The 25,634-nt window shown below is 41.4% G+C and overlaps 1 protein-coding gene across 7 annotated transcripts in view; it reads right to left on the bottom strand.

Annotated features, from left to right (window-relative positions):
- The window catches only part of FAT3 (FAT atypical cadherin 3), a 706,846-nt gene that overhangs the window by 114,336 nt on the left and 566,876 nt on the right, over positions 1-25,634 (bottom strand). For all 7 annotated transcript variants that reach the window (XM_084975652.1, XM_084975655.1, XM_084975649.1 and 4 more), the window contains one exon: positions 19,955-20,094. In XM_084975652.1, the coding sequence (XP_084831778.1) occupies positions 19,955-20,094 (140 nt within the window). The remainder of the gene's footprint in view (positions 1-19,954; positions 20,095-25,634) is intronic.

The raw sequence follows: 25,634 nt of genomic DNA, 5'->3' as shown, positions 1-25,634 counted from the left end.
CAAAAATCAAATGATCATCTCAGTAGATATACAAAAGACTTCTGGCAAAAGCCAACATCCATTTATGATAAAAATGCTCAACATGGAGAGTATGTATGAAGAGAATAAACTTCAATGTTATAAAGGCCATATATGAAAAACCTATAGCCCACATTATAATCAAAGATGAAAAACTGAAAATGTTTCCTCTAAGATGAGTAACAAGACAAGAATGCCCACCCTCACCACTTTACACAACATAGTTTTGGAAATCCTAGCCACAGAAATCAGACAAGAAATAAAAAAAAATTCAAATTGGCAAAGAAGTACAACTGTCACTGCTTGCAGATGACATGATACTATATATAGAAAGTACTAACACCACCACCAAAAAATTTTTGGAATCGATAAATAAATTCATAAAGTTGCAGGATGCAAAATTAATATTCAGAAATGTGCTGTATTCTATACACAAAAAATGAACTATCGGAAAGATAAATTTAAAATATCCCATTTACAACTGTATCAAAAAAGAACAAAATACCTAGGAATAAATCTAACCAAAGGGGTAAAAGACTTGTACTCAGAAAACTAAAGAAACACTTATGAAAGAAATTGAAGACAACACAAACAGATGGAAAGATACACCATGTTCTTGGATTGAAAGAATTAATATTGTTAAAATGACCATACTACCCAAGGCAATCTATAATTCAATGCAATCTCTATATTTAAAAATGGCATTTTTCACAGAAATAGAACAAATATTTCTAAACTTTGTATGGAAACACAAAAGACCTTGGATAGCCAAAACAGTTTTGAGAAAGAAGAACAAAGCTGGAGGTATCATGCTCCCTGATGGCAAACTATCTACAAAACTATATAAATCAATGAAGTAAGGTACTGGCACAAAAACAGAGACATAGATCAATGGAACAGTAAGAGAGCCCAGAAATAAACTTAAACTTATATGGTCCATTAATCTATGACAAAAGAGGTTAGAATATACAATGGGAAAAAGTCAGACTCTTCAATAAATGATGTTGGAAAACTGGACAGTTGTGCAAAAGAATTAAACGGAACTACTTTCTTATACCATATACAAAAATAAACTTGAAATAGATTAAAGACCTGAAATCACAAAACTCTTAAGAATTATAAATAAATAAATTCATAGGCATAATATTCCTTGACATTAGTTTTAGCAATATATTTTTTTGCACATATCTCCTCAGACTAGGGGAACGAAAGCAAAAAGAAAAAAGAAAAAAAGCCCAAAGCAGAAACAAGTGGGACTACATCAAAGTAAAAAACATTTGTACAGTGAAGGAAGCTATCAACAAAACAAAAAGGCAACTTGCTGAATGGGAGAAGATATTTGCAAATGATATATCTGAAAGGGGGTTAATACAAAAAATATACAAAGAACTTACACAACTCAACATCAAAAAAAAAAAAAAAAATTAAAAAACAGGCAGAGGACCTGAAAAAACATTTTTCCAAAGAAGACATATAGATGGCCAACAGACACATGAAAAAATGTTCAATGCGACTAATTATCAGGGAAATGCAAATCAATACCACAATGAGATATCACCTTACATCTGTCAGAATGGGTATTATCAAAAAGACCACGAATAATAAAAGTTGGTGAGGATGTTGATAAAGGGAAACTTTGTTTACTATTAGTGGGAATATAAGTTGTTGCAGCTGCTATGGAAAACAGGATGGAGGTACCTAAAAAATTAAAAATAGAACTACCATATGATCCAGTAATTCCATTTCTGGATATTTCTCCTAAGAAAAGAAAAACACTAATTTGAAAAGGTATAGGTACCCTTATGTTCACTGCAGCATTATTATAGCCAAGACATGGAAGCAACCTAAGTATCCATCAACAGATGAATGGATGAAGAAGGTACGGTATATGTATGCAATGAAATATTACCCAACTATGAAAAATGACGAAATCTTGCCATTTGTGACAATATAGATGGAATAGAGGGTATTATGATGCTAACTGAAATAAGTCAGAGAAAGACAAATACCATATGATTTCACTTATGTATGTAATCTAAAAAACAAAACAAATGTAACAAAACAGACTCATAGATACAGAGAACAAACTGTGGTTGTCAGAAGGGAGAGAAGTGAGAAGATAAATGAAATAGGTTAAGGGGATTAAGATTTACAAACTTCTAGTTACAAAACAAATGTCACCAGAATATAATATACAGCAAAGGGAACATGGTTGATAATATTATATTAATTTTGTATGGTGACAAATTCATGGTGATCCCGTTGTAACACATAAAAATATCGAGGCACTATGTTGTGCACTGAAAGCTAATACAATATTGTTAAGTCAATTACACTTCAGTAAAAAAGAAAACAAAAAACAAATTAAGGTGCCTGTCAAGTTTTTTTTTTTTTTAAATCGCCTTCTTTCTACATGCGTATGTTCTTTCTCCCACGATGGAATTTCTCATGCTCAATGACATCATGATAATTCTTCACCACTTCATCTGAAATACGTGCACACATAGTCTCCGAATAACACCCTCACTGTTATTAAAATTACATTACAATTATGGTCATTCAAAATAATTTTATATTATTTTGAAGTTCTTTATGTCCTTAAGATTCATTTCACCAGGGATATATAGTCAAATTAGCACGTGCAAAGTCACTTAGAATAGTTCTTTTCCTGTGCAATATGCTCCACTGGATACACATGTAAGTTCATTTACTCCCATTTACTTTGGGATTTTAGACTTGCTTTTCTAAAAAACTTTTTCCTTTATTTTATATTATATGGAAAAGCATCAATGCTAAATTTACAAAAAAATTATGGTCAAGCTGAGCTTCTCTACCTTTCCCTATCATGGATTCCCTCCTTCTCCTATGCTAACCATTCTTTCCCCTTAATGTCATGTTTTATCCATCCATTTTATTTATATAAACGTATTGCATACACTTCCCCTCAGAGGTTATTTCCCTTAACATAATATCATTAGTTCTCAAATGAAGATAACTTTGTCTGCTAGGGACATTTCACAGTGTCTGGAGATATTTTTTTCTTGTCACAGCTCGGGGGAGGGGTTTCCTTAGAACCTAGCGGGTAGAGGGCAGAGCAGCTACCATACATCCTACAAGGCACAGGAGAGCCCCATATCATGAAGGCCACTTTATAGCAGTTCAGAAATACTGTTCTGCAGGTGGATGTATCATAGTTAATCCTCTATTCATGTTTGAGACGTTTCCTATTTTTGCTTTTAGAATGCATGTGCAATGAAGTGCCTCGTGCCTGTGTCTTTTCATATTTTTACTAAAATATATTTGGGTCCCTAGAATTGGGATTGCTGGATCAAAGAAGTGCTTATAAAGGTTTGTTAGATCCTTCCCTCTGCCCCTACCCATAAGTTTTGTCACTTCACATTTCTATAGCAATATATAAGAATGACCATCTTTCCACAGCCTTGCCAACAGGGTATGCAGTAAAACGTCCGGCTTTGGGGACAATCTGATAGATGAGAAATGGCATCTCAGTACATTTTTAATTTTCCTTTTTCTTATTATGAGTGAAGTTGAGCATTTTTCACATATTTAAGGGCCACTTGTATTTCTTTTTCTGTTAAAACTATATCAGCTCATTCTTCTAGGTCAGATGGCCTTTTTTTCCCCTTTCTTATGGAAGCATGGTGACATAAAATGCCAGTATTTGCAATTTTGTCATTTATCTTTATTTTGCAAGCAAAGTTTTCATTTTTATTTTCATGTAGTTGAATACTTCAGTCTTTCCCTCATTGTTTCTGGATGTGAAGACATAGTTTTGAATATCTTCTACATTTCTGGGTTATAGGTGATCACACTTGATTTTAAAAAATAGAATTTAAATGTTTCTTTTTCTTACATTTACATTTCTAATCTCTTTGGGATTTTTCCTAGTATATTATGGGAGGAACGGGCCCAGATTTTTTTTTTCCACATGGCTTTCCATTTATTCAGGGCTACTTTTTCAAAGACCACCACTGCCCCACTGATTTGAGAAGCCACTTTTACTGTATACTGAATTGACATATGCAAATAGTGTATTTCTGGCTTAGCTATTTTGTTCCATTGGTTTATCTGTCTTTGCATGCATCAACATCAAAATGCTTTAATTATAGAGGCTTTATGCTATATTTTTCCTTCTGGTTTTCTTGAGACATAACTGGCCTAAAGCACTGTAGAAGTTTAAGGTGTACAGCACAATGATTTTACTCCATACCCCATGAATGATTAGACACCTATCATCTCATAGAGACACAAAATTAAAGCAAAGAAAACAGGAGTTCCCGGCACGGCTCAGTGGTTAACGAATCCGACTAGAAACCATGAGGTTGTGGGTTCGATCCCTGGCCTTGCTCAGCTGGTTAAGGATCCAGCGTTGCCCTGAGCTGTGGTGTAGGTCACAGATGCGGCTCGGATCCCACGTTGCTGTGGCTCTGGTGTAGGCCGGCGGCTACAGCTCCGATTTGACCCCTAGCCTGGGAAACTCCATATGCCGTGGAAGCAGCCCAAGATAAAATGGCAAAAAGACAGAAAAAAAAAAAAAAGAAAAGGAAAGAAAACATTGTTCTTTGTGATGAGAACTCTTAGGATTTACTCTCAACGAATTGCACATACAACGTACAGTAGTATTAATTATATTTGCCATGTTGTATATTTACATCCTTAGTACTTATAACTGGATTTTTTTACCTGTTGATGGCCGTCATCCAATTTGTGCCATAAATATAAATCTCCTATTGTTTTTCTATGAGTTTGTTTATTTGTTTGCTTTTGAAGTATAATTGACCTACAGCACTATATTAGTTCCTGGGCAACAACATGGTGATTTGATATTTCCTTAATTACAATTAAATTGTCTGGAAAAGCCGAGGCCTTCTCTTTGTTCTTTTCCAAGATATTGCTGGCTATTTTTGCTTGTTCTAAATTAACTTTACTATCAACTTGTATAGCAGCTGACAAAACTTCATAGCGTTTTCAATTGGGATTATGTGAAAAGTATAGGCTACTTAAGGGGGAACTGATTTCTTTTTTTTCTTTTTGTTTTTGGTTGGCACACCCATGCAAATGTGGAAGTTCCATGGCCAGGGACTGAACCAGAGCCATAGCAGTGACAATGCCTTGCAGGCCACAGGGGAAGTCTGGGAACTGATTTTTTTTCTTCCTTTTTGTAGGGCCCCACCTGCAGCATATGGAAGTTCCCAGGCTAGGGGTCAAATCAGAGCCGCAGCTGCTGGCCTGCACCAGAGCCACACAACTCAGGTTCGGAGCCACATCCATATCAGCTTGAGGCAACGCGAGGCCAGGGATAGAACCTGCATCCTCACAGAGACATCGGCTCCTTAACCCACTGAGCGGGAACTCCCTGAGACCTGATATCTTTATGATGGTGTCTTCTGCTCCAAGAACATAGTTTGTCTTTTTTCATTTGTTCAAATCTATTTTTTTCAGGGGTGTTTCAGTTTTCTTCAAATAGGTCTTGAACAATTTTTAAAGTTTATATATGTCCTATGCTAAATGGTTTTTTTTTTTTTTTTTCCGTCTTTTTGCCATTTCTAGGGTCGCTCCCGTGGCATATGGAGATTCCCAGGCTAGGGGTCTAATCGGAGCTGTAGCCACCGGCTTACCCCAGAGCCACAGCAATGCGGGATCCGAGCCTCATCTGCAACCAAACCACAGCTCACAGCAACGCCGGATCCTTAACCCAGTGAGGGAGGCCAGGGATCGAACCCATAACCTCATGGTTCCTAGTCGGATTCATTAACCACTGAGCCATGACGGGAACTCCAGGGTCTTCTTTTTCATCATGCCTTTTCACTGATTTTTTTTGGGGGGGCATGCTATATATGTAGGCTATAGATTTTTGTATGTTAATTTATAATTTGTTACTTTGCTGATTTCTCCTATCATTTCAAGCAGTTTTTCCATTCACTCCTTTGATCTTTTTAATATATAATAATGCTGTATGCATATAGTATCAGTTTATCTATTTACAATTCTTATCACACAAATTGCTTTGTCTTCGCTAACTGCATTGGCTAATACAGCACAATGCTACATAGTAGTGGAAATAGTGATATTCTTGTCTTATTCCTGACTAATAAGAAAACCTTTGGTGGTTCTCCATTAAGTGATGCAGGCATTTGGCTGCATTCTAGAAGATTATTTACCTTTAGGAATAAATTTAGTCCCTGGTTGTTATTATAAATAATTCTACTATGCATCACTTTGGTGGAGGGGTGCCTTTTTTTTTTTTTTTTTTTTTGGAGAGGAAAAGGGTGGTGCTATAACCTCCGTGCCAGGATGACTTGCCACGGAGTGAGCCTGACATGAGGACAAGATTCGCTTGTAGTCTGTGGTAGAAAAAGTTTAGACAAGTGTGGCTATAGAGTTTGCGGTATTGTTTTATCTCCACCGTATTTGGAAAGCCGTGCTAGATTCTTTTGGATGTCAATTCTTTCCTTTAAAAAGTTCCAGTTAACTTAGTCAAGATGCTAAAATATTTGTGTTCACAGGAGCAGTTATACTAACGAGAATAAAGAGCCTTCCTGGCCAGCAAGCCTGCCCTGACCTTCCTGAAGTTTCAAAGTTGATGTGCTCTTGAAAAGCTTGCCTCTTTCTGCTTGCTTTGTCCTGAGCCTAATCTACAGTCAGAACAAGTGTTTCTCAGTAAAAGACTTCCTTTTCCTCATTTGCTTTTTATTTCCCACAGTTGGGGCCATTTGTGGGCTCCTGAACAGCCAAACAAAGCGAAGTAACTCTCAAAGATGTTGTGTTCGAAATGGTAATTGAAAGGCCCAGAGAAGCACAATGGACTCAAAGCAGGAAGAAACCTGAGTGTGGGAAGGCTCTCAGAGCTGCCTTCAGCGCTGCCCACCACAAACACTTCGGGTTCTGCAGGCTCGTCTGAGCTAAATCTGGGTAGATGCCAAGCCTGGCTTTATAAAGGCTCATGGCAGGAAGTGTCCATGGGGTGAGTTAGAGGGTAAGTCCTCTGTCTTTTATTCGAACCAATTAAATCCTGAATTACTGAAAATTCTGTCCTGCCTCTGCTGGCATTTCAAAACCATATTTAAAACATTCTGTGGGTGTGAGCTCAAGGATGGGGCCTCTGCATTCTCTCCAAGTTTACAGGTTTTGCTTTTGAATGCATGAGGAGAAAAATTATGTCAGCATGTGCTTTTTTTACAGTATAAAAACCTGTATCATATGCACTTTGTTTTTCTCGCTTGCTTTTTTCCTTCCTTCCTTCTTTCTGTTTTGCTGCACCCACTGCATATCGAAGCTGCCAGGCCAGGGATGGAATCTGCACCACGGCAGTGACCCAAGCCACAGTAGTGACAATGTGGGATCCTTAACCCACTGGGGCCACCAGGGACGTCCCCATGTTCATTCTTTTTTTTTTTTTTGTCTTTTGTCTTTTTGTTGTTGTTGTTGTTGTTGTTGCTATTTCTTGGGCCGCTCCCGCGGCATATGGAGGTTCCCAGGCTAGGGGTCCAATCGGAGCTGTAGCCACCGGCCTACGCCAGAGCCACAGCAACGCGGGATCCGAGCCGCGTCTGCAACCTACACCACAGCTCACGGCAACGCCGGATCGTTAACCCACTGAGCAAGGGCAGGGACCGAACCAGCAACCTCATGGTTCCTAGTCGGATTCGTTAACCACTGTGCCACGACGGGAACTCCCCCATGTTCATTCTTAAACTTTAGTATCTCTAGTTTGCCAATGGGGAAAATGAGAATACGAGACGTTAAGGAATGTGCCCAAGTCTCAATGGCAAGGCCATACTCAAACTTATGTCTTATGGAGAGAAATTCTATAGTCATGTCATTATATGATATCCACACACACTTATATTATATACACATTAAGTATAAATATACAGAACATACATGTGAACAAGTATATATGTAAACATTGCGTACCTTGAATACGGAAATCCTAATTAACAAAATAGATAACTGACATGGCCATTCTCACTTCAGGAACATTAATCACGGGATTATTCTGAACAGAAAGTTCCCTGATGCCTTTAAAACTGGAATCCATTTTCAAAAGCCTGATTTACTCATAAGTTATCAGACACAGACCTATTACATACAGTGAGATTTTATCATTATTATTTTTTAAACAGAAAGTCTTATGGTAGAGTTGGCTTGCTGCTTTATTTCACCATTAACTGAATTTATTCCAGCCCTGTCCCAACCGAAATAACCCAAGGAAGCTTTGGGCCAGTGCTTTTTCACCTGCGAAGAGGGAGATGATGTTTAGGGAGATGAGAGGAAACCCCTGATGAGGGTGTCCCTTGGGAGACCCTTGATCCAGGGGATCGGGGAGCAGCATTAGCAGAAATTATTGGTCTCTATCTTCCACCTCCCTACAAGCAGGTGCAAGGGGGCGGGAAAGGGTAAGACCAAGTCCCAACCTTCAAGGCAAAGTCTGCTTTTTAAGGAAGAAGGCCAGTTAGGAACTGCTAACACATCACTGACAGATAAAAGACGAATGGACTCCTCATGGCTGTCAAGGGCAAGGCTAGCCGGGAATGCATGTCGCCAATCTCCCAGCCCCAGAGGACACAGATCCGTTGGCAGGAAGACTTAGCGGCCGACCTCAATGAACTGCCTTTGTGGGGCTTAAGAAATGTGGATATTATCTGAAAGAGATTTTCAATCTCAGGTTTGGCTGTGGCGCATACAAAGACGAGCTGATTTTCATATCTTTATAAATCGAAGCAGGACTTGAATAAGAAAAGCATATTAAAACCGTAAAAGCACATACGACGAGCCCTTAAATCAAATCAATGTAGTTTTTAGATGATTATTTGGGCATGAATATCTCTGCTGTCTTTCATGAATAACAATAAAAGCCACACACAAAATATTTTATAGTTAGTAGGTATATTATTTTGATTTTAAGTTGAGAAGAGACTTCAATAATAAAACCTGCATGTGTCCAACACATCACAGGTCTCAAGATACCTCATAATATTTTATTCTTACAGCCACCCATGAGGTATGTAAGACCTCATTCCCATTATGCAGAAGAAATTGAGTCTCACAGAGATGCAGCTACCCTCTGCATACAAAGGTAACAAAGGCAGCAGGTGTTGAAATGCAGACTTGAACTTGGTCACTTGATTCAGGGTCAGTGCTCTTTCCACTGGACCAAATGCCTCACCTAATGACCTAAGCCGTATATGTTGTATTCACAGCTATGTAAGCGCAAGATGAGATGGTATCTGATTCTGAGAAGGAAGAAGTGAGTTTGTACCTCCTTACCAGGGTACACCTAGGGCAGCCACCTGACCAGTCTAGCCTCACTGGAAAAATGAATGTCATGATAAAACTGGATTTCACTACTCCCAAGGTGACAGGGAAATGAAGCTTGTTAAGTGTTACTGGGCCAGTAGCGGGTGTTATCCACTGGTCTTTTGAAAAACCAGGTTCTAGATTTAAATCTGCTATGAAAATGCAATAGCTCATATAGGTTTGGTAGATGGGTGGGGGAAGTTGTTCAAATTCCTCATTTCTCATCCTTGGAAATATGTCTCTCTGTGGTCCATAAGCTCCGCGGGTGGAAGGGAGGGTGTGGTATTTCGCTCTCTTCTCACTATGTATGACGGGCTATGAGACATTGGAATGGCCACAGGTGGTGCCATGTTTACCGGGCAGCCATCTAAAATGTGTCCCCATCATAACTAACAGCCAAGCGAGGGTCTCCTCCTGCCTTAGAATAGGTAGCAAAGATTTAATCTCACTTTTGAGAGGCAGCACAGTGTAGTGGTTGAGATCCAATTGCTTGCATCTTCACCCTGAACTACTCAAGTTACTTAATCCTGCTTTGCCTTAATTTCCTTATCTTTAAAAGGGGACGACACCAGGGAATTATTTTCCTGTTTCTAGTATAACAAATTATCACAGACTTAACACTTTAAAACAACACCCATGTACAAACTATTGAATATATTTTTCTGTGCTATACAGTGGGATCTCATTAATCATCTATTTTCCCCTCATTATTTATTTATTTATTTATACTATAGTTGATTTATGATGTGCCAATTTCTGCCATACAGCAAAGTAACTCAATCCCACATATACATGTAGTCCTATATATACACACACATATACTTTTTTTCTTTTTATGGCCACATCTGGGGCATATGGAAGTTCCCAGGCTAGGGGTCGCATCAGAGCCGCAGGTGCTGGTCTACGCCACAGCAATAGCAATGCCTGATCCAAGCCACATCTGTGAGCAACCTGTGGCAATGCAGGATCCTTAGACCACTGCGCAAGGCCAGGGACCAAACTCACATCCTCAGGGACACTATGTTGGGTTCTTAACTGGTTGACCACAGTGGGAACTCCCTTTTAAAATATTTATATATAATTTTATATCATGGTCTATCCCAGGAGACTGGATATAACTCCCTGTGCTATACAGTGGGACCTTACTGTCTATCCAATCTAAATGTCATAGTTTGTATCTATTAACCCCAAACTCCTAGTCCATCCCACTTGTTCCCCCCTCCCCCTTGGCCACCATGAGTCTGTCCTCAATAGTTTGTAATAACCTATATGAGAAAAAAGAACAGATATATTTATACATATGACTGATTCACTTTGCTGTACACCTGAAACTAAGACAACATTGTAAGTCAACTATACTCCAATAAGATTAAATTAAAAACCCCACCCATTTATTATCTCCTGGTTCTATAGAAGTTTGAATATAGTGTGGCTTAGAGTCTCACGAGCCCCACATCAAGGGATCAGCAGGGAGGGATGTCTTCCTTTCTGGAAGTTCTGGGGATGACTCCATTCCAAAGTCACTCAGGTTGTTGGCTGCATTCTGTTTCTTGAGGCTAAAGGTCTGAGTCCCTGTTTCCTTGTTGGGCTCAGCAGGAACTTCTCTTAGCTCCTTAAGGCTGCCTGCATCTCTTGCCATGTGGCATCTTCCATCTTCAAACTAGCGATGATATTTCAAATCTTCTACATTTGCAATCTCTGACTTCCCATTTTGCTGCATCTCTTCTGACTCCACTTGGGCAAAGCCCTCTGCTGAAGGGCTGGCATGATTAGATTGGGTCCACCTGGATAAGCTGGGGTGGTCTCACCGTCTTAAGATCCATAACCTTACTTACATCTGCAGTGCCCCTTTCGCCATGTAACATAACAAACGTACAAATTCTGAAGACTAGGACATAGACACCTTGGGTGTGGGCAGAGGTACATTCTGCCCACCACAAATACTCGCTCAGAGAGTGAGTGTGAGAGTTAAATGAGTTTGTTTTTGAATATAATAAAAACATTTGGGTTTTATCTGTTTCCTGTGTTTCAGTCCATTATAGTTATTATTCTTTTTTTCTTTTTTAAGGCTAAACCCATGCATAGGGACATTCCCTGGCCAGAGGTCGAATCGGAGCTGTAGCTATTGGCCTATGCCATAGCCACTAGATTCCAGCCGTGTCTCCAATCAGCATACACCACAGGTCACGGCAATACCAGATCCTTAACCCACCGAGTGAGGCCAGTGGGATCGAACCCACATCCTCATGGATACCAGCCAGGTTTGTAACCTGCTGAGCCACAATGGGAAGTCCATAGTCGTTGCTCTTTCTGATGCTCAAATGATCCCCTCTTTGACCAGTGGAGAGGAATTCAAGTTGTTTCTTGTCATAAGATTCCACTAGCTTTTTCTGGCAGGATAAGATGCCCAGGCTCCTCTCCCAAACATGGGAATCAGCTATTTCATTTCTATAAGGAATCCTGGTTCCTTTTGATGGGAAATGATATGTAGCAACCACAATCCCGGCCTTAAGAACAGGACTTGCAGTGCTTTTGTTCGGAGACTAACCGCATCCTCGTGGCATCTCATTATTCCTGCTCCTTATGCGTTTCTGGTTCACTTGGGTGTCCCCCCTTCCCATTTTATGACAGCCAATGCTCCTGGGATTCCTTGCCTTTCCTCCAGCCAGACTTTCCCACTTCTCATCATTCTTCCCCTCTGAGCCGCACACCCTTGCTCATCTCTGGCCTTTTACAACTTCAAAGCGGGGGGACCTCAACGCTGAGGAAGAGGTGATAGCCTTTTTCACAGATTTTTTTTTTTTTAATTTCTTGAAGGGAACTAATCTCCTATTTGCTATCCAGGGCTTCAGTAGGCAAACTCAGTCTGTTTCTTTTTTTTTTTTGTCTTTTGTCTTTTTGTTGTTGTTGTTATTGTTGCTATTTCTTGGGCCGCTCCCGCGGCATATGGAGGTTCCCAGGCTAGGGGTCGAATCGGAGCCATAGCCACCGGCCTACGCCAGAGCCACAGCAACGCGGGATCCGAGCCGCGTCTGCAACCTACACCACAGCTCACGGCAACGCCGGATCGTTAACCCACTGAGCAAGGGCAGGGACCGAACCCGCAACCTCATGGTTCTTAGTCGGATTCGTTAACCACTGCGCCACGACGGGAACTCCTCAGTCTGTTTCTTAACTCAGACAATGCTTTGAAACACCATGGAAACAGTCGGGCCAGTTACCAGAGCACAGAGGTGTCAGAAAACCAAGAGATACCTCAGGTATATGTTTCCTAGGAAGCTTGGGTGGTTGCATGTTAACTTTTTTTTTTTTTCCCTTTTGCTTTTTAGGGCTGCACCTGTGGCATATGAAGTTCCCAGGCTAGGGGTTGAATGGGAGCTGCAGCTGCCGGCCTACACCACAGCCATAGCAATGCAGGATCCAAGCTGCATCTGTGACCTCTACCGCAGCTCATGGCTACATTGGATCTTTAACCTGTTGATCGAGGCCAGGGATCGAACCTGCATCCTCAGGGATACCTGTCGGGTTTGTAACCTGCTGAGTCACAAAGGGAACTCCCACATGTTGAAATTTTTAACTTGAGTTTCCCACTAATCAAAGTGTTGATCATTTAATTTACTTCAACCATTTTTAGGCCATATACCCATTTGAAAACTTGATAAATTCTGGAGCTACTCTCTGAGAAAATATGTGTGCATGCCAATATTTATCAACATTCTCATAAGCTTCAAGGACCTCTCAGGGACTCAAACTATCTTGGAGAGTTTAATTTGTTTGCACAACCAGGTTTTGATTTGTATTAACTTGTTGGAGGTAGCAAGATGTAGTTGGGGGCGGGGGGGGGGGTGGACAGAAAGGAACATAGCTGGAATCAGGGTGTCAATTTTAAATCTCTCTACTCAATGCTGTTGATTTTTTGGTCTAGAGCAATGCTATTTCTGGTGCTGGTCATGTATAATTTGCTACCATTCCCTATTATATGTGTAGATACTGGGAGGCAGGTTTCAAAACCTTGACACAAAAAGCACTCAAAAATGCTGGCTGGTTTTAGGCCAAGAGAAGACTGCCAATGAGCCATCAAAGGTGGCCGTCCTGGGAGGGACCATTAGGAACCAGGAAAAGTCCATTAACCTATCCCGGGCCTGGTGTGCTTACAGGGCCCTTGACAATTTCCACATGGTTGATCAGCATCACGTGCGTTAATGGATCATCTCACACTTTCCACACCAGGACTAGGCAGATCGTTTCTAGGAGGGTTCTAGAAACAATCGGCATGAGATGCAGTCCTGGATCATCTCTTTAACAGGGCAGTGTCTCAGGCACTCACTGATTTCTCACAACAACCTGAGGGGACGTCCCCATGATACAAACGCTCAGAGAGGCTAAGTGATAACAGTAATAGTACCAGCAGCAGTACCTAATATTTACTGAGTACGTATTATGTTGCAACTTCACACTGATATTCTGTATGCATAAACTCAGGTAATTCTCAGGGCAACTCTGATGATGCAGGGATGGGTACCCCCATTTTACAGATGAAGGGACTAGGGTTCAGGGAAATTAAGTGACCTGTGCCAGCTGGGGTGGGGGGGGCTCACCTGGTAGGTGGCAGAGTTGGGATTAGTCCAGGGATTTCTTGCTAGAAAGCCCATTTGGTCAAATGCTATGCTATATGCTAGAAAGGACAAAAATGTCCCACAGAAAATCAACCGCTCTTTTCTACAGAGGTTCTTGTCTGTCTTGCCAGGAGGTTTTTGTAATCGCTGGGATGCTTTGTTCTTGCCTTTAGTACATCTGAGTCTTTCTAAGAAATGCACAGAACCTTTTAACATTCTGTACTTGTGCTAGAGAATCTCGGGGAGGAAAAGGATGTTTATCCATCACCAGATATCGTAGCTCTGAGGCACACAAGAATCCTCTGCGTTGGGAGAACAGGACAAAACTGAAGATGAAGGGAGGGTTTTTAATGCAGACACAGAGGTCCCCGAGGCTCTGATTTATTTGACATTTGTGAAGAGAAATTCAACAGGTTGTTTATGGCTGATTTGAAGCCCGTGTCATACCATGTTTTATGGCTCCAAATGAACAAAGTAGAGAAAAGTTCCCCAAAGAAAACTGAACAGGTGTTTGGGGCTACGGGATGTTTTAGTTATTTGGGGAAGAATCTCCGTTTGATGGTAAATCATTACGTTGCCTCGGCTCATGGGTGGGAGAGGGCTCTGGTGGTTTCTAAAAGACATCCAGAAGGCCTCTCCTTTTTCCCAAATAGCCTTTGGGGAAAATGTTCTCGACCCTGAGGGCTTTGGCTAATTCAGAAATTGCTCCTGTCAGCGCCGCCAGAGGAACTGTGGCAGATGGGAGCAGAGGCCTGGAACAGCAGAGGCTGGCGGGCTCTTCAGGCCCAAATACAGCAGACAGACAGAGCAGTGGTTTTTCAGATGGTAATAATGGAGATACATGAGTTTATACTTAGGAGACTGTCAGTTCTCACTTCTTGAGAAGGTTATGGCCCTGGAGTGACTGGGAAGCTTTTGAGAGGAAAATGTCTAGATATTCTTCTTTTTTTTTTTTTTTTTTTTTTGTCTTTTGTCTTTTTGTTGTTGTTGTTGTTGTTGCTATTTCTTGGGCCGCTCCCGCGGCATATGGAGGTTCCCAGGCTAGGGGTTGAATCGGAGCTGTAGCCACCGGCCTACGCCAGAGCCACAGCAACGTGGGATCCGAGCCGCGTCTGCAACCTACACCACAGCTCACGGCAACGCCGGATCGTTAACCCACTGAGCAAGGGCAGGGACCGAACCCGCAACCTCATGGTTCCTAGTCGGATTTGTTAACCACTGCGCCACGACGGGAACTCCTAGATATTCTTTATTTATTTACTCTTTATTCACCTACTGAGCTTGGCCTTGGCCAAGGGGACCCTCCACGTTCACCCCTATACTCTCATTCCTAAACGGCTCTGGAGGTGAATTGAACTGTATGCTAGTCTGAAATAAGATCAGCAAAAGCAGGATGTGAACAAGGAGTACCTTTGAAGTCTCCTAATTTATACTTCTGTACTTTTTTTAAGTGGGTGCAAACGAGTCATTTGAGTTTGAAACTCTGGATCATCGTGACCTCGGGTATTTAGCACAGCTCCCTGCACATGGTGTGAACACAAGAAATATCTGTGCAATAGATGCTGTTAAAGGTTGCTTTGTCTGGTCCTAATGAAATTCTCAAATAAATAGTTTATAGATTATTATTATTGTTTTGGTTAACATGAGTCAGTTGTGTGCTTTGGAGATGCACACTTGCCATAGACCTTGTAGAAAATGCAGTATCTGCTATTCATTCATTCATTCTAAAAATATTTAATATACATCTATAACTTTCTGGGCACAATGAATCACCACTTAATTCAACTGTTATAAAACTCTGGGGAAAAATAACGAATGAACAGGATTCCATGCTTTATTTGTGTTTTATTCAAATACATCCTGTGTTTTTGTGTGTTTGTTTCTTTTCATTGCACCTGCGGTGGCATGTGGACGTTCCTGGGTCAGGCATTAAATCCGAGCCACAGCTGTGACCTATTCCACAGCTGCAGTAACTGCACAGCTAGATCCTTTAACCCACTGCACAGGCCCGAGGACTGAACCTGGGCAGAGACCTGAGTCACTACAGTCAGATTCATAACCAGCTGTACCATAGTGGGAACCCCTGTCTTATGCTTTTGAAGTGGTGTTAAAAAGTTATGCTGAGACATGGCTAATTTAAAAAGTCTAATGTAAATTCCCATTTAAAGTGAATCAGCACCAGAGACCCAGTAATACTACAAGTGAGTTCTTTTGTATTAGTCTTTAGACGGTGTAATTCCTTTAGGATCTCAACTCTGGGGTCCTTTCTGGGTATCTCTGTTTCAGTCTTGAAGATCCTTTAAAGCAGTCTAGACTTACCATAGGGTGACCAGATAATTTAATGTCCCAATTGAGAGAACTGTGAGCCTGAATAGGGTACTATTGATAATTATACCAGTGCCATAGGTATCAATGGGATTCTTTCAGGCAAATACGGTCGTATGGTCATTTTAGGCAAGGACATGGGTTGAAGGATCTGGGGTTGAAATGCACTGGCTGCCCTATCAAGTGCACGTCACCTCCCCTTTATGGGTTTCTGTTTATTTGAATGAAAAGTCAAAGGACTGTACCAAAAACACTGTACCAAAAACACTGTACCAACCCTAGTGTTTTCTTCAGACTCCACCACTGTACCATCACAGACAGACACCAAGGAAAGAATATCTTCATGTTTTCGAAACAGCTTCAAACTAGGAGGCAGCTGGGCAGACAAGCACATAAAACATTCCTCCTCTGTCCCTTTTTAAAAACCGCATAGTTACAAAAGCTTACATCAGATCTGAAATAAATCAACACTTGCTGACTTCAGAGTTGGCAAGCATTTCATCTTTACTACCTGAGGCATGGTGTTGAGAAGGATTCTGACATCTGGGCTCAGCAGGGAAAAAAAAACCCCAAAACTCAAGCCACCTTGTTCAATTAGCGATGGTTTCTGGGGTCATGGGAACAGGAGAGAGAAGCGAGGAGGTGGGGGTTCACCCGCTATGTGTGTGTGCCAGCCCTTGTAGTTGGCCTAAGGCTGCTGGTGCTAAAATATAAAACAAACCAAAAAATCTCATATTTAGTGTCAATCTGCTCCATAATGATATCTAACCTCACGGCGGTCTCCCCCAGAGATGCTTCTCAATTCCGTGCTCTGTGCCCTTTCACAGGCCGAGTGTAAGCAGTGGTCCTCAGCTCTGGCTTCGTGTTAGAATCAAGTAGGATCTCTGGGGATGGAGCGCAGGCTTCAGTGGGCTTAACACCCTCTGCCTCGCCCACCAGGAGATCCTACTGTGTAGTGAGGACAAAGAACCACTGGCACAGGGGCTGGAGTGGGGGATGCGAGTCAGGGCACCCAGCTCTCAGTCCTCAATCTTTATGAAGCCTGCATGACCTTGGGTATCCTATCAGCCGATCTTTGCTTGCAAAATGAATCTGGACTCTTCGGCATTATTCCCTAGCTTTTTTTTTTTTTTTTAATGGTACATCAACAATTTAATACCGGTTTTAAAATAACACATATTTTAGTTATTTTACATTGGGCTGCAATAGTTTTTTGTTTTTTGTTTTGTTTTGTTTTGTTTTGTTTTTATTTTCCCACTGTACAGCAAGGGGATCAAGTTATCCTTACATGTATACATTACAATTACATTTTTTTCCCCACCCTTTGTTCTGTTGCAACATGAGTATCTAGACAAAGTTCTCAATGCTACTCAGCAGGATCTCCTTGTAAACCTGTTCTAAGTTGTGTCTGCTAAGCCCAAGCTCCTGATCCCTCCCACTCCCTCCCCCTCCCATCAGGCAGCCACAAGTCTTTTCTCCAAGTCCATGATTTTCTTTTCTGAGGAGATGTTCATTTGTGCTGGTTCATCCCAGGGTCACAAGGATGCTTCAACATACGCAAATCAATCAACATCATACACCACATTAACAAAAGAAAAGTCAAAAATCATATGATCATCTCAATAGACGCAGAAAAAGCATTTGACAAAGTTCAACATCCATTCATGATCAAGACCCTCACCAAAGTGGGTATAGAGGGAACATTCCTGAATATAATCAAAGCCATTTATGATAAACCCACAGCAAATATAATCCTCAATGGGGAAAAACTGAAAGCCTTCTCACTCAAATCTGGAACAAGACAGGGATGCCCACTCTCACCACTGCTCTTCAACATAGTTTTGGAAGTCCTAGCCACAGCAATTAGACAAACAAAAGAAATAAAAAGCATCCATATAGGAAGAGAAGAGGTGAAACTGTCACTGTATGGAGATGACATGATACTATACATAGAAAACCCTAAGGACTCAACCCAAAAACTGCTTGAACTGATTAATAAATTCAGCAAAGTAGCAGGATATAAGATTAACATTCAGAAGTCAGTTGCGGAGTTCCCGTCGTGGCGCAGTGGTTAACGAATCCGACTAGGAACCATGAGGTTGCGGGTTCGGTCCCTGCCCTTGCTCAGTGGGTTAACAATCCGGCATTGCCGTGAGCTGTGGTGTAGGTTGCAGACGCGGCTCGGATCCCGGGTTGCTGTGGCTCTGGCCTAGGCCGGTGGCTACAGCTCCGATTCGACCCCTAGCCTGGGAACCTCCATATGCCGCGGGAGCGGCCCAAGAAATAGCAACAACAACAACAAAAGACAAAAGACAAAAAAAAAAAAAAAAAAGTCAGTTGCATTTCTCTATACCAGCAATGAAATATTAGAAAAGGAATACAAAAATACGATACCTTTTAAAATTGCACCTCACAAAATCAAATACCTCGGAATACATCTGACCAAAAAGGTAAAGGACCTATGTGCCGAGAACTATAAAACTTTAATTAAAGAAATCAAAGAAGATGTAAAGAAATGGAAAGATATTCCATGTTCCTGGATTGGAAAAATCAGTATTGTAAAAATGGCCATACTACCCAAAGCAATCTACAGATTCAATGCAATCCCTATCAAATTACCCAGGACATTTTTCACAGAACTAGAACAAACAATCCAAACATTTATATGGAACAACAAAAGACCCAGAATCGCCAAAGCAATCCTGAGAAGCAAAAACCAAGCAGGAGGCATAACTCTCCCAGACTTCAAGAAATACTACAAAGCCACAGTCATCAAAACAGAGTGGTACTGGTATCAAAACAGACAGACAGACCAATGGAATAGAATAGAGAACCTGGAAATAAACCCTGACACCTATGGTCAATTAATCTTTGACAAGGGAGGCAAGAACATAAAATGGGAAAAGGAAAGTCTATTCAGCAAGCATTGCTGGGAAACCTGGACAGCTGCATGCAAAGCAATGAAACTAGAACACACCCTCACACCATGCAGAAAAATAAACTCCAAATGGCTGAAAGACTTAAATATACAACAGGACACCATCAAACTCCTAGAAGAAAACATAGGCAAAACACGCTCTGACATCAACATCATGAATATTTTCTCAGGTCAGTCTCCCAAAGCAATCGAAATTAGAGCAAAAATAAACCCATGGGACCTCATCAAACTGAAAAGCTTTTGCACAGCAAAGGAAACCCAAAAGAAAACAAAAAGACAACTTTCAGAATGGGAGAAAATAGTTTCAAATGATGCAACCGACAAGGGCTTCATCTCTGGAATATTATTCGCTAGCTTTAACTTTCTGTTCCTAAACCGTGATGAGGTGGAGAGTATCACAGCGCGTTAACTCGGCCACTCCAGACATCCTCCTCTTTGTAAATTCAAGGAAAGCAGACTTCGTTGTCAGAGATAAATCTACAGTCAATGATGAGGAAACAAACTCCTATCACTCTTCCATGCTTAGACAACCATAATTTCTTGAAAGAGGCAGCTACGTTATATAATACTGGGGATAGAATCCTGTGTCTAGGTTGTCCTTGCAAATGACTTTTTTCTTTAATGCGAGAAACCCATGGTCATAATTTACTACTTCCAACACATATTTTAATGGCTTGCACCTCTGACTTTAGCAGACTTCTCAGCATTCCTGCTCATTAGGAATTTGACGTCTTACCTGAGTGACAGCAACATTTGTCCCATCAGTGACCTCCACGCTCATGTTATAGATGGACCTCTGCTCTGCGTCCAAAGGTTTTGCAATGACAATGGTCCCAACGCCCTTCTCTGCGTCAAAAGAGCTGTCAAAATTGCCCCCTGACGAGTTCACAAAAACAACATGAAATTAGCATATCCAAGAAGTTATTGCATGTATCGAAGCATATAGCTTTAAAGGGAGCTCTTTTATAGCAATGCCTTTTTGACAGGCATCCCTATGGCTCAGTTTTCTACATCTTAAATGGGACCCTTTATTTCTAACTTAATTCACATTTCAAAACACGGCCTCTATGATGCATAACAAACGTCACAAAAAAAGGAATGTATTGCAAAACTCCCGTCAGTACTAATACTAGAGTAATAAAGCATAAACTGACTCCACAAAATATTTAGAAACCCAAAGTCCCTTTAACCCCTTGTGGTTCCTGGGCTAGGAATTTGTAGACCCTTTTCTTTTCCAAAGTAAATCAAATTCTAAGTAAACAAACAGTCCAGTTATTATTAACAAGAAACGAGTAGGCACTCTTAAACCTGTTCCAGGATTGATGGTAAACATGTGGTTGGTAGAGTTCAGATTCCCTCGTTTAGGCGTCAGAAACAAAGTTATAAATACTAGAAAATAAGACAGAGCAGGAAAATCGAATTTCATATTAAAAAATCTCTATCTGCACATTGGGGTATTTATAGAAATTTTTTTTTTTTTTTTTTTTGGCCATCTTGACTGAATGAATTATCTTTCTCCTTCGCAATGGAGAAAGTTTACAGATTTACAAGATAAAAATCTGGAAAGAAGGAGAGGAAAACATCAGCGATGTAACAACAACTTATAAAACAATTTGTGGCATTCCCGTTGTAGCACAGCAGAAACCAATCTGACTGGTATCCATGAGGATGCAGGTTCGATCCCCGGCCTGGCATTGCCTTGAGCTGTGTGTAGGTTGCAGACCGGGCTTGGATCCCGTGCTGCTGTAGCTGTGGCGGAGGCCAGAGGCTGCAGCACCACTTCGACCCCTAGCCTGGGAACCTCCACATGCCACCGCCAGTGCAGCCCTAAAAAAAAAAAAAAGAAAATAATAATTTGTATAAAAGTCTAGAAAACTTTACTCCTTATCCTCCCCCCACCCCGAACCAGGTATAATCCACAATCTGTGGCTAATGGGTTTAAGGCAACATAGACTTTGTTGAAATTACTGTGGATGTTTTCATCTCTGTGAACCAAGTGTGGTTTCTGATCGTCCCCAAAAGGAAAGATTTTATTTTTAAGGGGGAGAGAAGATATTGGTATCAATGCTAGAATGATTTTAATGAATAATCAGTATATGTCCACAAGCTCTATTTACCTTAGCCTTAGAAATTTCATGGTGTCAGTTAATTTTGTTCTTGGACAGTAATTTTATTTAACTACAGCACATAGGGCAATCTGTTTGTTGAATTTCATATTTTAGATGAGAAATCTGGGCTACCCTTTTATTACACTTCATTTTGCTGACCATTGAACAACGTTATATACAATTTCTATGATATTACAATTAGAAATGGGCAGATGAGTTAAGGGAAGGGAGAGTTTTACCTGAATTGCTAGAATTTGATGTATAATGACATAAAATAAATAATACGGTGTACTTAAAAAAGCTTGGTCATATATATTTCAAATACTGATTGCTTGCAGATGTCATATACACTTAAGATTATTTAATTGCTAGAGAGAACATAATTGCCCTTGACATTTAATTAAAGTTTTGGAGATATGGGGGTACCAGAGAATTGCTTGGAGATGATATATTTTTTAAAATTTCATCTAAAAAGAAATATATCTCTAATTGATTTACTGAGAAGTACTAAATGTTAACTTCAAAAAAAAAAATGTCTTTTGAAGAACAGGATAAGGAGAGAAAAATCTAGGCTGAATGGGAAGCAGCCTTAGGTCACCATGCCTCTTTCAAAGGGAATGTTTCATGTTGATAACCACATGAAATGAAATATATAGCTGATTTGAGTGTCTTGAATAACCATCCTAATGAGCAAAGAAAAGTCATTTGCTATCAAGTGGTACGTTCTGGGAAAAAACCCACAAAACTTGGCTATGGAAACTTTCAAAGAAAGAACATAAAATCGCCTCAAGACTGTGTAGAAGAGAAGATGAGAATGCATCTTCTCAAGCCATTTTGGGTGGGTATTAATCATGTTTTTAATCACACCTAAAAACATCCTTAGAATGTCTAAGTAAGAATCTAATTTTCTTAAATCTGAGGACCATGATTGGGGCGGGGGGAGGTCAATTATTGTAGAAGGTGGAAATTTGTAGATCAAGGTAAAATAGAAACTATGCAAATTTTAAAACTTTGGTTAGCTTCAGTTTAAAGATAAATACAATGAAATTTAGAGAAGATGCAAGCCGAGATTTCCAGTTTCAGTTACTGTTTCAATTGGGCAGCTGTATACCCTCTCCCTCGCTGCCTGAGACCCATAATTTCCTTGGGGCCCTATGCAGAAATACATCATCATTTCATGTGCTCAGCGGCATAAAATGTGCATATTTTACATACGGCATGTAGATTGCATGCCTTCTTCTTAGTCATTTTTTTTTTGTATGAAAAATCACTTTCGGCTACTTCTATGGAGGTTTTTTTTATAGGTTATTTTATAGTTCTGTGTGTGTGTGTTCTGTGTGTTTGTGCGTATCTCCCATTCACCTTTATTGTTTCAAAAACTCTAGAGCAGAAACATTGAAAGGAGCAGGGGAGAGAGACAAAGAGGAAGTAGATCAAGGTGAGTTTGAGAAAGCCTGGGTCTCTCTGTCCATCAGTATGGCTAGCAGCCTCTGATACTCACTTCTAAGGCATTTGCTCCTAGTTAGACCAAGCTGTCATGTAAAACCAGGTTCTCCAGGAGTTCCCATCTTGGCTCAGTGTTTAACGAACCCAACTAGGATCCATGAGGCTGCGGGTTCGATCCCTGACCTTGCTCAGTGAGTTAAGGATCCGGCATTGCCATGAGCTGTGGTTGGTGTTGCAGACGCCACTCGGATCCCGCATTCCTGTGCCTGTGCTGTAGGCTGGTGGCTGCAGCTCCGCTTCAACCCCTAGCCTGGGAACTTCCATATGCCGCAGGTGCGGCCCTTAAAAAAAAAAAAGAAAAAGTTCCCCAAACTTTCCTTGAGTTTGAAAATGAATTTCTGACAAGGGACACAGAATCTAAACCAGCAGTTCACCATCAACCCTCCCGCAATTTAATAACCTACCACTTAAGCCTCCCATTTCATAAATGACTCCATCTGTCTCCCCCAGGCCTCATTTTTCAGGCTCCCTTTTTAGTCTGAAAGGTGATTTCACTTCATAGGAACCCACGTCCAATTCATCTGGGCTGAGACGATCCAGCGGAAGAAGTCTGCTTTCAGGAGCAGCCTTCCGTTTAAAGATGTGCTTCCTCAGAGCCAGTAACACAACATGCAAAGCCAGAGTGTGCTGGGCAGCAGCGTGGGGCTAAACAGAGGGTGGGGAGAAGGGAGGACACCGCCGAGCTGGTCGGATTTCAACCAAGTGGGGGTTTAGAGAAGTCACAGCCTGAGCGTTGCTGCGGAGGCGTGCGGCAGAGATGGTTAAAAGCGAGGTTGTGAACAGCCCACATCACAGAGAGTTCATGTCGGGGACATTGCTCTGGGACCGTTTTTGGTCAAGGCGGGTGTTAAGGAGTTAACAAAGAGCACGAGAGGCGTGTTGGATCTCAAGTTAAATATCACAAGTCGTAATGTCTCTGAAAGCTTTAAAAATGGGACAGGAATGAAAATACTTCGAGCCAGCAGCTACTGCTGGAATGTATGGGGCAGCAGGGTATCGGGCCATGACTGAGTTAAGTTTTCCTTGGAAAAAAAAAAAAAAAAATCACCATCTCTCTGTAATGAGACCCAGTGGTGGATTTCTCACAGCTTTCCCTTTAGAGAAGCTTCCAGGCTCCTCCCCTAGCTCTGATTCCAACCCCCACTCTACGTGCAATGATACCAACCCAAATCTAGTTGTCACCGAGGTGGGGGGGCTCTGAGAAGCTCCCAAAACCGGAGCGAGCTGAATCTCAATGAACTAAGGGAGTCATTCGCAAGCTGTTCATTCACGTTCAGCACGGACGCCCCACTTAAGGAAAAATGCTGAACACCAGAGTCTGTGGTTTGAGCATGAATAAATTTCTGCCTTGGAATGAAGCAAGCACAATACAGGGCTAAAACAGATATTTACACGCAAGGCAAGAGATGCAGGGTGGAGGCGGGAAACAGTGGTAGGAAGGAAAACCCCTTCCAGAAGCTGGCTTAAAATTCCTTTTCTTGCCAACAATATCTGAAGCCATTTGAAGTCTGTATATTATTTTCCCAAAGTCTCTTCAGGTGTGTTCCTACGGACCACGTGGTTGCTATGGAGAAGAGAGAGAATCCATCCGGCGAAATAATGCCAACTGATGACTCTGAGGAAGGGTCATTCTGATGGAGGAGCTGCTGTATTAGACATGGGACCCAGACACGGCCTCTCGCTCGGGCAGAGTAGGGGAGAGTTTGGGGATAAAGAAATCTGGCCATATGGTTAGAGAAGAGCCAGTGATGTTAAATGCTCGTGATGGAGCAAGGGTGCCAGGGGGCCATCGAAGAGTTTAACTTGCCTACTTGATACCAAGGGATGGCTCCATTAGGGACAAGGTTCAGGAACGACAGCTGTCAGCTAAAGAGACCGGCACAGTTAACAGCCCATACTCTGCACGATCCTATGACAGGCTAAGGGCCCAGGCAGTCTTTATGTACCTGCCATGCTGATGTTGTATTTCAGCTAGAGGTAGACCTGTGTTTTACCTGGACCATCAGAGGATTATTTTCAAAGAACAGCCCTTCTCCTCTCTGTACATTCGGTGAGGCAAATAGAGAGCGATATTGTCAGGGCTAACCACCTATAAGAAAACCTGTTTTTGTCATCTCAGTCAGGGGAAAAGCTAGAAAAGTGGGTGGCAGCATCCCCCTGCCGCCCCTCCTCCCCCGCCCCATCAAACTGTGCGTAAGGAGGCATTGTTTGAAGCGTGTAATAACGGTGGTCTTTACAATACAAATGTTTGCCATGGGGATAAAGATCCAGGGACCGAACTGCGAACCAGATTGCAGGCACATCAGAGAGTATGTAAATCAAGGCGCTGCTGAGTTGAAATCAGAGTTTCCTGAGAAGTGTGAAGATATGTGATAAAGCCACAAAGGATTATGGGTTATTTTTGTTCCCTGCATTTTCTTTCCCTTTTAACACAGCACAGGAGCCTGCTGTGCATGGGGCTGTTGCGACACGGAACAGCTGAACTTTAGAATGTTTCCTTATAATTACAGCTTTTTGTTTCCTGGGAGCTAAGTTGTAAGCGGTGGTCTCTTTGGAGGCACAAGAACGTCTCTGGCAGGTCCTCAGGGCAGGGGTCCAGACTTAGGAATGAAATCTTGCTCCCTACACAGTTTTTGTGAACTCAGATCAAGGTGGGAGGAAAAGAAATGCAGTGAAACAAGAGTCAGGCAGATTTGGAAATAAGGAAATGAGGGGACTCTACTCTCAGGGGAGAAGGTGTCCTGGAACAATATTCTGCTTATTTAATGAGAATTCATTAGTTACAGCATTTGTCAGCTGTGA

This window comes from Sus scrofa, chromosome 9 (genome assembly GCF_054392235.1).
Source record: "Sus scrofa isolate SSC_HxYL_T2T_F1_AM1 chromosome 9, Sscrofa_HxYL_maternal_Yorkshire_Landrace_v2.0, whole genome shotgun sequence".
Lineage (NCBI taxonomy): Eukaryota > Metazoa > Chordata > Mammalia > Artiodactyla > Suidae > Sus > Sus scrofa.
Note: the sequence above shows the minus strand (reverse complement) of the source record. Positions and strands in the feature narration are given on the sequence as shown.